Source organism: Pygocentrus nattereri, chromosome 21, assembly GCF_015220715.1.
Source record: "Pygocentrus nattereri isolate fPygNat1 chromosome 21, fPygNat1.pri, whole genome shotgun sequence".
NCBI classification, from domain to species: Eukaryota; Metazoa; Chordata; class Actinopteri; order Characiformes; family Serrasalmidae; genus Pygocentrus; species Pygocentrus nattereri.
This window is the reverse complement of record NC_051231.1, coordinates 15,811,575-15,824,702: the sequence shown is the minus strand read 5'-3', so window position 1 is coordinate 15,824,702 and position 13,128 is coordinate 15,811,575. Positions and strand designations below refer to the sequence as shown.

The 13,128-nt window shown below is 37.1% G+C and overlaps 1 protein-coding gene and 1 pseudogene across 2 annotated transcripts in view; one reads left to right on the top strand and one right to left on the bottom strand.

Annotated features, from left to right (window-relative positions):
* Positions 1-1,099: 1,099 nt before the first annotated feature.
* LOC119261963 lies at positions 1,100-1,231 on the top strand (annotated as a pseudogene).
* Positions 1,232-4,456: 3,225 nt separating this feature from the next.
* The window catches only part of phf2 (PHD finger protein 2), a 61,048-nt gene continuing 52,376 nt past the window's right edge, over positions 4,457-13,128 (bottom strand). For both annotated transcript variants that reach the window (XM_017692819.2, XM_017692820.2), the window contains exons 19-22: positions 11,375-11,470; positions 9,694-9,803; positions 8,171-8,459; positions 4,457-7,062 (exon numbers count right to left, since the gene is read on the bottom strand). In XM_017692819.2, the coding sequence (XP_017548308.1) occupies positions 6,974-7,062; positions 8,171-8,459; positions 9,694-9,803; positions 11,375-11,470 (584 nt within the window). In that variant the 3' untranslated portion in view covers positions 4,457-6,973. The remainder of the gene's footprint in view (positions 7,063-8,170; positions 8,460-9,693; positions 9,804-11,374; positions 11,471-13,128) is intronic.

Here is a 13,128-nt window from a genome sequence, read left to right as displayed (position 1 = left end):
TGAGCACATTTAAAAGCAATTACCCCATCATGTTCCAGCGCACACGTCCCAAATGAACGGTGCAGGAGCATGCAACAAAATCAGACTTTTCCCGTCACTGTTGTGTAGTAGGAGTTGAAAGGCATGAGTGATTCATTTCACCTAATCCACATATATGTGGGTATTTCTGAAGACGCATTTCCCCCACTGGTGTTTTTAAAAATATTCGCATCCACACCAGCATCATTTTGGAAACTCTCTCCATCCACGTAACATGAGAGTGATGTGAAAAGCTAAAAGCTAAAAATATTTGAAAACGCTCACATGAACATGCTACTCCAAGAGTAGGCCTGGGATGAGTCATTGGGATAAAGTTATCAGTCCATATTGATGGACAGGTTCTGATAGTACTAGAGGGCTTAAATAAGAATTCATTATTTTTCAAAATTTCTGCAAAATTCTATTGGTGAGATGTAATCAAAGTCATTCAGAGTGGTTTTTATAGTAGAGTGATTTTTTTATATATAATGATCATGATGGTAAAATAGTGCTGAACCTGAACAGTTTGGGCACTATTGTTATTAAGTACTATTATAGCAATAGCTACACCTGGTACTTCAAGGGTTCTTTAGTAAAAAAAAAGGTTCTATATTGCACCATGAACGCCCAGAGAAGCCTTTGCATAATTAAAGGGTTCTTTGCATTGTGAAAGGGTTCCTAGGATTGATGTAGAATGTGCTGAAGATGAAGATTCTGTAAAGAACCTTTTTGAAAGGGGCTCTGTATAGCACCAAAAAGGGTTCCTCTATTGTTACGACGATGCCACGCTTGCTGTTTTGTGATACCACCATTTTCGAAAAAGGTTCTATATAGAACAATATACAACACATTTTCCACCAACCTGAAGAACCCTTTCACGATGCAAAGAACCCTTTATTCATGTAAGGGGTTCTTTGAGTGTTGATGATTCAATATAGAACCACTTTCTTTCTGAAGAACCCTTGAAGAACTATATGTTTTAAGTTTGAAGTCCTAATGTATTACTGGAAAAGTAACTTAACTACCAAAGCTTGTTGGTTTGTTCTGCATCAATAATTATCATAAGTCAATAAGTGGTCACATACTTACCTGGCAGGGCGAAGCTCTGCCATTGCACTTTGATGGTGATGAATTCCATTGTAAATTCCCCAAATGCGGGAATCTCAACTGCATAATTTCTGGTAGTGGGGGACTGCGTTCGCACTCTCCCCTGACAAATTTTTGGGGAAGTTGTGGGCTGGAGGTTAGGGAACCAGCCTTGTGACCGGAAGGATGTTGGTCCGATCCTCTTAGCCGACCGCCCTTGAGCAAGACACCTAACCCCCAACTGCTCCCTGGGCACTGCGGATAGGGCTGCCCACCGCTCCGGGCAAGTGTGCTCACTGTCCCACAGTGTGTGTCTTCACTCGTGTGTATGTTCTGTTTCACTGCACAAATGGGTTAAATTGCGCAGGTGAAATTTCCCCATTGTGGGACTAAAGGCTTACGTAATCTTACTCTTACTCATCCCTAGGAAAAAGAAGCACAGACCAGCATGTCGGTCCCAGGAAAACCAGCATATGTTATGTTTGGATGCTGGTATGCTGGTCAGCAGCAATGGAAACTGTTATGCTGATCACCAGCAAAACCAGCATATGTTGTGTTTGGAAAGCTGGTATGCTGGTCAGCAGCAATGGAAGCGGTTATGCTGATCACCAGCAAAACCAGCATATGTTGTGTTTGGAAAGCTGGTATGTTGGTTACCCAGCATGACCATGTTGGGTGACCAGCTAAACCAGCACATGACCAGCACTCGACCAGCATAAAGCAATTTAGACCAGCATGGAATGCATGCTAATCTGTGTATTTTCTGTAGGGATGTCATAACACTTGATGTCTCATGCTTTGATAAGAACAGTACAAGCATAGAACGGCTAGAATTATTCAGAAGAATTACAGAATGAGGGGAATTCATCTGTGTAGACTACCGCTGAAGTGATAAAGAAAGGCTAAATTAAGTAGACATGTAATCAAATACGAAATTACTGAACTCAGAAGTGAAGCACGCTCAAGATCTGTTTTCAGCGAGCTAAAATTGGGTTTTTGTGTGGACAGAAAACAAGCTTTTCTAAAATAAAGTGAATGGGTTGAAGTGAATGTGGTCTGAAACACCAGATGAGGTGAAGGACAGTGATACACTGCCCATTAAAAGTTTTGGGACACCCAGATTTCAAAATGCTTGTAATGAATGAGCATGGTTTTGGTGCGTTCAGTACCTTAACCCCTTAACATCCCAGTCTTATTACATACTAAGGCTTATTAATCAGTATTTATATGGAACTGGTCGAGCTATTCTCAGGTTATAGATGTGTATAATAAAACTGGATGCTTGCCATTTAAGAGGTTAAAAGAGGAAAATATCCTATATTTTTCTTCCATATAATTTTTTCCCCCTGAGGTCCACTTGGGACATTTTTGTGTTTTTTTATGCAGCAAAAACAGTCATGATTAATTTTTACATGAACATTTAGCAAAATCCCTTACAATTAAACAAGCTGTTTTTATAAGTGTGTCTATATGTAAACAAGATCTGTTCTGATTAGCTCCCTGCACTTTTAAAAATAATGGGTCTTCAGGGGTTCTTCAGTTAAAAAAATGGTTCTGTATAGAAATTTGAGCACTCAGAGAACTCTGCATGATTAAAGGGTTCTTTGCATTGTGAAAGGGTTCTGCAGATTGATGGAGAATGTTTTGGTACTACATACAGCCTTTTAGAAAAAGGTTATCTATTCTTACAGGCTTGACATTATAACAATAACCCGTAAAGGGTTAAGTGTTCATGGTTCTATATAGATTCATTTTCTATACTGAAAAACCCTGGAAGAACCATAATTTTATGAGTGTATATTGTACCTCATTCAAAAACCACTTTGGGCTGAAACTCTCTTTTTAACTTCAGGTGGATATACATGTGTTGGTTTTCTTGGCATCACAGAGTGTATTCAAAACAGGCTCTCTGTGGTTAACAGGAAGCTGAATGCTGAAGCTTAATATATACGAAAGAAAATAAAGCATAGAGTTTTTTTTTCTTTTCAAAAACTTCAAAGGAAGGCATCTCCAAACTTTTCATGGAAGTATGAGCAGGGAAAGTTTAAAAACAGCTGCTCATAAAAACATTTAATATAACAGGCAATCATGAACATACAGTACTGGGAAAAGGTTTTAGACATCTGAGAAAATATATTTAAAAAGCAAAGAATCTTGGCACTAATATTACAAATAATGAAAATAACACTAATACAAAACATTGTGATTTTATGTATGTCAGTGTGTTCCACCAATTTGTCTATATAATTAATTCACTGAGATGCAAAGTCATTCAGAGAGCTTTCAAGTGAAATGCTTCATTCGAGAACAGTGGTCTCCAACCCTGGTCCTGGAGAGCTGTCTTCCTGCAGGGTTTAGGTCCAACCTGTATCCAATAAGCAGCCCTGTCCCTTAATTAACTCTAATGCATCTTATTCAGCCAGTCAGGGACTTGGAAAGAGGTTGATTGACTGGAGCAGGTGTGGCAAATTGTGGTGGAACTGGGCTCTGCGACAAGGTTGCTCTCCAGCACCCCAGGGTTGGAGACCACAGTTCCAGAGAAACTTACCAAGTTAGATCTGTTCACACTGCTGAAGAGCAATACTGCAGAAAGTTCTTACATTAAACCATGATGAATTCTCTCCCTGCTGTCTGAGACTTGTGTTCATTCTGAGATAAGCTTTTGGCCTGAAATGTAATTTTCCAAATCTACTCAGGGCAGAGAGGTACATACAGGGAGTTCTAAGGCAAAATAGAACCCAAATAAACTTATTTTCCGCATTTACCAACATTTTATCATCAACATGACATACAACTCAGAAGATACACTGGTGGTTTTAGATAGTAAATAAAATGGCTTTACTTGTGTTGCAGACTTTGTGACCCTGGGTTCCCATCACCACCACTGTAATGAAAAGCTGAGTTTATTATATTTGTTATAGAACAGAGCATTTCACTTCAAAGCACTCTAAATGATTTTATATCATATATGAATTATGCAGACAATGTTAAAAGTCTGTGGAAGTATTATTTGTAGTTATCATCCATTACCTGGCTTGAATCAATGCTTTGTTAAGTTAAATGAACTGTGCTGATGATGGAATTGTACAAATGCATGTGACTGCTCAGAGCACTGGAGAGAAATCTGGAACTGAACTTCGTTCTTTAAACTAGCTCAGAAGATATCAACTACTTTTAAAAATATTTTTATTTGCAATTTGTCCAGTGCTGTACGGTGTTTTTGCAAGCACACATATTTCTAATGTGCATGGTTTTAAACAATGCGCTTAGGTGCCTAAGACTTTTGCACAGTACTATATGCAAAGTTTGAAATACAACAAAAGGAACTGAGAAAAACACGAGAGGCCAGACGCAAAGGTAACATTCACTGCCCTGGTACAGTGGATGCATTTAATTGGTTGAACATATAAAAATAAACCACAACAAAGCAACACACATTTTGTACAAATAAAAACCTGAAATAGTTCCATTGACAAAGATCGATCTGAGTGTATTTCAAATCAGAAAGGTGGATACAAGATTTACACTGATAACTAAAACACTGCAATTGATCAGCAAACCGTTGTAAAGAATGTACATAATCTATTAACAAAATAAAATTCATGGCGTGACTGTGCGGTTATTTAAAAGAGCTGCATAATAATAATAATAATAATAATGTAACATTTTAAATGGATGACCTGTTGCAGTTGACAAAATAAAAACAAAAGGGGTAAAAAATGCTTTCACTAAGACAAAAATGGAACTATTGCCGAAAATCAATGAGGCATGTTAATGACACAAGGTTTCTAAGGGGCTCTCACACTGATAAAATATTTCAAACAAAAAACTCTTAAGAATTATACAAGTATAAAAGGCTACAAACATTAATAAATTACATCACTGACACAGAAAACACTTCACAAGGTGCTAGTAAAATAACCTTTGACTCCCAGTTGGGGGGTATTTGAAGTTGAATGCGAGGCTGGTCTTTCGAAAACTTTGCTTTTGTCTTGACATTATTATTATTATTATCTTTTTTTCTTGTTTTCCTCAAAGTTTCCTCCCCTGTTGTAACTGAATCGATACAATACATGTAGCTTTGTGTATGTAAGGCCATATGATATTTTATGCTGTGATGATTCTTTTGTTCTCCAGGCAACACCAAAGAAAAAAAAAAAGATAAAAGAAAGATGGTTAGAAAAACAAAGCGCTGCTATTGTGTATCTAAAAAGACAAAAGAAAAAAAGAAACCAAAAACCAAAAATAGAACGAAATGACTTTCTATATCTTTATATATACTTTTTTTGTTTATAATTTGCAAAAAACTAGTAAAAATGTATAATGAAGTATTAAGGAAAAAGGATACAAAACGTAGTCATTTAAAAAGCTATATACAGGCTACATTCTACATACTGTACTGTGAAGCAATACAAATGCATATTTCAGTCTAGGGTAACGGGTGCTGCCTGCGAGACAAACAGAGGAGAGAAAGTATCCCTATGTAGTGATACACATCAACGTGGATGAGGCTTATCAGAGCTGTAAAGGTCCCACGGAGTTAGTGTCTTTTTTATTTTTGGAGAACTGTTTATGGCAAACAAAAACAAGCACAACATTTACAGACGATACAGTAACGTGAAACGATAAATACATGAAACGCCAATGGTAATTCACAAGCTGTGGAGCCATGGGACGTCCAACATCTCAAACATCATGACGTAAAACCACCTTGATGCAGGAATCAGGGTTAAAAAATACTTTGAGTATTGCTAATAGTTAAGTAACATTTTTACTACAACGTACTAATTTGTTGTTAGATTGAGATGAAAATATCATACTGTAATATTAGAAAATATATGCATTTTAATGTAAGTAATTAACCTGAAATGTTTCACTCATGATATGCATCTCATGATTTGCGACGAAGTGGTAGAATCTGATTCCGTGAAAACATACAAATGTCCTATTGTTTGAAAATGGAAAAAAAAAATCTTCTAAAACAATTATGAAATATCAGATGAAGTGCTACAGTTCATGGTTCACAGTAGCTGTTATAAAAAAAATTAAAAAAAACATTTAAAACTACTCACAATATAATTCAGTTTTTGTGCTTCGTTGATGTCCTTAAGTGCCTTCTGGCTTTCCTCAAACTACCTATGACATGTACAATTATATTAGGTCAATAAATATTATCAGTGATAGTGCTTAGCAAACGAAAAGTAACTCGTTCCATGTAAGTAATGCTTACAAAACAAGAGACCCTTTTATCACAAGGAGTCTCGGTAGAAAACGTGGGGTGTTAGACTGGTGCAGGGCAGTCGCTGTGAAAATTCTCGAAAAACAAAAAGTCTCCATTAATACTTTTTCAACATCAAAAGACAATGATAAGCCACATCCAAAAAAGCTGGATTTCAACCCCCTCCCCCCATCCTAATCCCCCCTCTAACCAATGCATGCATGCAACTGGACACATGCAAGGGATACTTTCTTTATCTTGGAATGACTGCTATGTATTTCATAATATCTTAGCAACCCCTGATAAACTGACAGCTGTAGTAAAACGAGACAAATTCTTCTTACAAAATATTAATAGCAGGTATTCTGTACATTTTTTAATATCTGAAAGTTATAAAGTATAAGTAGAGGCAAAAACCTATTTGAGCTATGTTCTTCTTAGAAATTGAAAAGTCGCATGATTCTTCTCGCAATCTCCTTCCTACTTTCAGTCCTTGCTGTTCACGTCCCCAGTGTTTTTTTTATTTGTTTTTTGGGGGGGGCGGGGGATGGGAGGTGATGGGGGAGAGGGAGGGGTGGGTTTGGCTAGTCCACGCGGGGTCCATAAGATCGTCGTTAGGAGAAAACGTGGCCCCCCTCTCCGCCGTCCCTGTTACAGCAGGAGTTTCCCGTTCCGATGGATCTTTAAGATTTTTCCAAGTCTCTGTTTGGCTGTTGCCATGCCTTTCTTTAGCCGCTTGGCTGAGAGATGAAGGGAAAAAAAAACAATGTTAATGACATATGCAACCCCTGAATGATGACTTTTGTAGATAAAACACATGATCTGTCATGAGTACTACTTAGGACTGCAAGGATTAGTCACTATTATGACAATATCATGAAAAAAGTGCTTTATGTGGTCACTGTAACATTTGTGCCATTGTGACAGATTGTAATACTCTACAGGAAGTGTAGGGGTTGTTATGGCTTCTGTTGTCCTTTGCATTATAAAAGAAGAAACAACTCGTACAGACGGAACTAAATCATAGTGGATGTAGGTCACAATTTAAAAAAAAGAAATTCAATGATTTTAATATCTTTTTAAGCCCTTCGCAAAACAAAATAATACAATTTTCACCACATAACAATGTAATAATGTGCAATAATACACACACACAGAGAAGACTCTAGGTGTAACAGCCATGCACTCACATTTTACGTACCCACGTTTAGACTAAGGGCGGCTAGTTTAACCAAGACATTTTAAGACTTTTTCATCACCTTAAATTTTTAAAATCTATTTTAAAACTTTATAAGACCTGATCTTATATTAATAACAGTTGATCCATCCATCCATCCATCCATCCATCCATCCATCCATCCATCCATCCATCCATCCATCCATCCATCCATCCATCCATTTTCTAAGCTGCTTCTCCGTCAGGGTTGCAGGGATAACAGTTGATCAGTTGATTAAATAAAGAAATAATCACTATTTGCAGCAATAATGTAACTAATAAAAATATAAAAGCAATGATTCAGATATTTCTAGGGTATGAAAGTGCTTCGTTGTAAGATGGTGATTTAATTGCATTTTGCCTCAAAATTATCAGGTGAAAATACAAAAAAGTATTGTTTTTATTATGTATATTTTACAACTGTGTAAATAGTTCCTACAATTTGGAATCGTACCAAAATAACCACATCAAATCAAACTGTGGAGAAGTCTGAGATCTCATGTTACACAATCATTTTCTAAAGAATCGTGATCAGTTTGAATTGTGAGGTCAGGCATGTACATCCCTAGTTTGTTCCTAATCCAGTAAAAGTCTCTAGGCTACTGACGATCAGGATCGATTGAACTTAGCACCTTTGGCGTCTGATGAATTCCCACGCTCCACCTTAGCTGGCTGGGCTGAGTTGCTGTTGGGGGATGACGTGGAAGGGCGTTTCTGGTTGAGGAAGACTCCCGGGGCCATGGGCTGACCACTCACAGGCTTGCCTGGTCCAGTGCTGTACTCATGGTCGGCCGCGTTGCTTTCTGAGTCCAGGTTGGGCTCTGATGAACTGTTGTCCTGAGAGTGTTTAAGAGGCTCCTCTACGACTATGGGCTTCTTTTTGGTGCTTTTCTTCTTCTTCTTGGTTTTCTGCTGTTCTTCCTGTAACAGGGACAGAGAGAAACATTGACACAAAAACAGAGAGTTGATTTATCGATCTGGGCTCAAATCAGTCACCAAGTTATTTATTGAGAAACTGTCACTGCAAATTGCTGCACAATTTCTATATTTTGCTGTATTTAACATAATGTAAAAATATAAAATAATGTTTTATTTTTTCTCAGAGTTTTCTCTTTTGAGGATGTGAACTTTTGCATATGTCTGTGTAAGCAACTGCTATTGGTTAACACAACTGTTGTGCTATTTATTCTTAAACAATATAGTAAAAAGACAACACTGAAAAATGCAGTGACTGTTTTGCTAACACTAATTGGCAAGCCAGTTAAATGCTTCGTTAAGTTGTGATGGTGATTAAAAATTTAAATAGAATTAATTTGTAATACTTTATTAAAAATTAGTAGAAGGAAAGGTGATTTAATTGATTTAATTACACTGAGAAATGTCCTGTTAAAAGGAAGAAAGTACTGAAATAAGAGAAGTTATTTTCCACCTGAGACAGTAAGTTCTTGCAACGAAACCACAAAGATTATTCAGACAAGAATATTCATACATATACATGATACTGTGATTTTACATTATATACATTTTATAAATTATAAAATTACATTTACAAATTTTTAAATAAAGATTCTAGTAACACTATTTTGATGCTCCACTGAATGCTCACCTTGTCTAACTTTAAGATCAATTAAGTGCACTTTTAATGGTACCCAGTGAACTGTTTAATGGATAGTTCTAAAGAAACATTTTATGAGATTTGTGAGCTTGAAGGAAAAAAACCTCAGATAGTTCATGTTCCTGGCCACTTCAAGCACAATTCATCATATCAAAAATACAAAATTCTTGTTTTCCTGTAATCTTGCATTAAAATGTAATGACTTTTGTCTGCCTCTAAAACGTCTTCTGATTTTTAATTATGTCACTGTGCAATAATATGCTCCCCTCTCCCACCACCTAAAACTATCATTGAGTGATAGCTCAGAGACCCCACTTACATTTACTTGGAAATGCAACATGGAACAGAAGGAAAATGTGTTACGATTTTCGATTAACGCTGATTAAATGCATATAATGTAAGGAACTATACTGACTGTATGTCTTTTGTAGAACTCTTTCTAACCAAAAACCCTTTAGGAACCTTTCAGTATTACCATCAGTATAACATGTGACTAATTTTCTGATACTGGATTGGGTAATGTTTGAGAGAGTGATGAACCTGGTGGGAGAGTTTGGCGGCAGCAGCAGCAAGCCCTGTTTCTATGGATGCAACCCGCGCTCCTTCCCGTGCTGGTCTTTCATGCCGTGGTACAGAGGGCCCGACTCGTGCTGCAAAGCAGAACAAACAAGATATCAGAATCATAGAATTTGAAATGTGGGCCGAGTGACATTTCTTTTCATTTTCTAAATTACAAAAAGTACACAATCTCTAAAAAAGACACTTTAATGCACAATTCTGTGTTTAATTGCTGAATGTAGCACAATGGGGAAAAAACCATTGGGAACAAAAAATTAAATGTGGCCTGTGCAAAAGTTACAGCACATTTTATATTTTGTTTTTTGCTTTCCCCAATATGATAACTCAGCAAATAAACAGAGGCTGTTCACTAAAATGTTCAGAAAATACTTGTCATATGTCATATTTAAGTTTGTTTCCTTTAGAGGATGTGTTAACTAATTTTTACTGAGATAATTAACAAAACATTATCTGACTGGGGATATTGCGTGTGACTATAAAGTTTTCAGAAAAGACAAAGTTTTTAGATTCTTCTGTAATGGCTTTACCTTCATTCAAGTTTTAGAATGGGTAGAGGTGCAAATTTGCATCGGTGTCTCAATCTAAAGCTAGAAATTCAACTGCAACAGCTGTAGAAGTATGTGCTTTTGCCAAAATTTGTATTTTATTGTAAAAGCTGCCCACATATTCTACTATTTAAAAAATATGAAGTATAGTGGTAATACTGTAAACTGTGATAAAATTATTGAGACATTTTTTTTCATACTGGTACATGCCTAACCACAGGGGCATTAAAAACAAGGGCAAAACAACAGACCAGCTAAGATTAGTGTAGGGCTTTAGGCTTACCTTTTTCATGACAGCAGTTGTTCTATAAAACCTTCTTGGCAGCACACTCAAAATGTTTTGTTATTCCAAAAAGCCAAGGGAAATCAGGTTTTTGTGTGGCATAAGTAACAGATGCTGCAACTTCACGAGTTCAAGAGCAAACACAGCTAATCAGATGCTGACGAGGACTCGTCGTCTTCTTGCAGGTGTGCCAACATATTAGTTTGTCAGAGAAATACATTTTCATTGCTTGTGGACCTAGCTAACATCAGCCAGAGTAACTTAATCAGCCATGTTATCTCCACCCGCTCAGTCATGTCCTTAACATGTTTTACTGAAGTCCTATCTAAGGACAAACACTGTAAATTAGAGCATCGCTATAAATGATGTAATTGAATGTTGAAAGTCAGCAACAGAATCAATGATACTATGAAACCTGAAGGGGCTGAGAACACATAACATTTCTTGTTTTATTTCATTTATTTGAACATATTCAATGGCGATTCATTTATAAAATGCTTGTATCTGCATTGGACTGCCCCAAGTATTTGTACCCTCTGGTCTGAGGCCCTCCTAAGGCTTCTGTGCACTGGCCCCACGACCTAGTCAGTAACCCATATCTGGATCTGTCCCTATCAAATAAACATTACTTAAATAAAATAAATAAATGTAAGATGTCACAATGTGTTGACTACTAAAATATAATTGAATCGATGCTTAATCAGAGATTTATACCCCTAGTGATAATGAGAGGTGGAATGATATGGCTTGTATTTCATTAGTGGTTCAGTTACTTGCCGATGTTTATATTCTGCTCTCATGCTGTAGTCCGTACCTGTTGGACTGTATGGAGTGTCGTCTGAGTTTTTCCTTTTCTTCGATCGTGATTTGAAAATGGGATTGTCCTCTTCCGACTCCAGAGAGGGATACACTGGAACAAACACAAGATTTCGACACACATCAACACAAAGCTGCAGACAATGGAAAAAGTTCAATTTCAAATACCCACATGTATCTACATTCCATACTGCAGCACTGAGGACTTTCTGATTGAGCAGTAGCTTATCATGGGACAGATGCAGTGCAGCTGTTTCATACTCTTTCTCTCCCTGTACCTAGTCTCTTTGATCTTCAGCACCAGAGAACATGCAATTTCCAACAATTATCATGACCAAAAAATCCTCTGTTTACAATAGAAAAAAATGCCTGCCTGATAAAACACTCCCCTAGTGTGATCTCGATTGCGAATGTGCGTGCTGGTAATGACTAATTAGGGTATCGGATCAAAAAGCATTTAAAACAACAATTTAAAGAGCTGGCTAATGGATTATTAACAGGCTACTAATGGTCTTGCTGTTTTTGGAAGGGGTTCACAAGGAGCGCACAGCTGAAAAAGTAGTTCTTTGGAACTAAACTCAAAGCAAGGATTTTGGAGGTCCTTCCATGCGGAATAAACAAAATGCCAGTCACTCGCCCCAAATTGAGAACCTCCCATTTCGAATCTAAAAGCAATTACAATTTTAACTGATTCTCATTGTTCTAAACAAGTGTTCCTCATTCCCAGTCCGAAGAATCACACAGTGACAGCATTCCCCCGGCACACCTGATTCAGCTCCCAAAAGGTTTCATCATTAGTTGATGAGGTGAATCAGGTATGTTGGAGAGCGGGTAAACCTTGGTCGTGGCCCCCTTCAGCACAACACTCCATAGCCATTGCATTTTTTGGTGTAAGGGTCCTTTTCTGAAAATAACAGAAATTTAATTCCTTTTCAGAGTCCCCATTAAAAACAAATAAAAATTCCACCTGTTTTGGAGGAACCTCAATTGTTGATGAAGTATGTTTTGTGGAAATGTGTATGATTTACAAAAGCAAGAAGTCCAATTCATCACAGCCGCCTTTGTGGAGGGCTGTGAATTGTTTTCATAACAGGAGTATTCTGACCCCTCCTTTTCACCCATCATTGCTCGCTAACAGCTCATCACAGAAAGCCAGCGATGTTCTAGTTAAACAGGGGGAAATAGAAGAAAATATTTCATTTGGTTATGTTAAAAATACATATGCAAATTTCCATTCTGCCACTAGGGGACCTGCAGAAAGGTTAATCAGACAGGAATGCCATTATGATGCCTAGATAACAGCTTATAATAAATTATACAACGATTTTCCAGTCATTGCATAGTACATATGGTACACTGTCCTGGTAAGTGTACTGGTAATATGCATAATAATGGTAATATGCATGGTACACTGTCCTGTAAGATATCTGACCACTTAGTTTTATTGTTTTTTTTTAACCCAGTCACACAATGCACCCACGATGCATAAAACACAAGGCAAAAAACTCTCTGCCCCTGATGGTTCTTTGCTCACTAGAGTTTGAAGCTGGAGTTAAAGTGAATTCTTTTGTTTTTTTGCTTTGCTTTATGATAAACTATTTTTTGCCCATTAGTGTGAGTGACAACAAACTGGTTCCCTCATCATGCAGCCATGTGTTCTGTACTAGACCTCAAACTTTTAACACCAGACAAATTTCAGTAGGGATTATGTAAGCATTTTTATTACTATTATTTATTTACTTTTGCAGCATT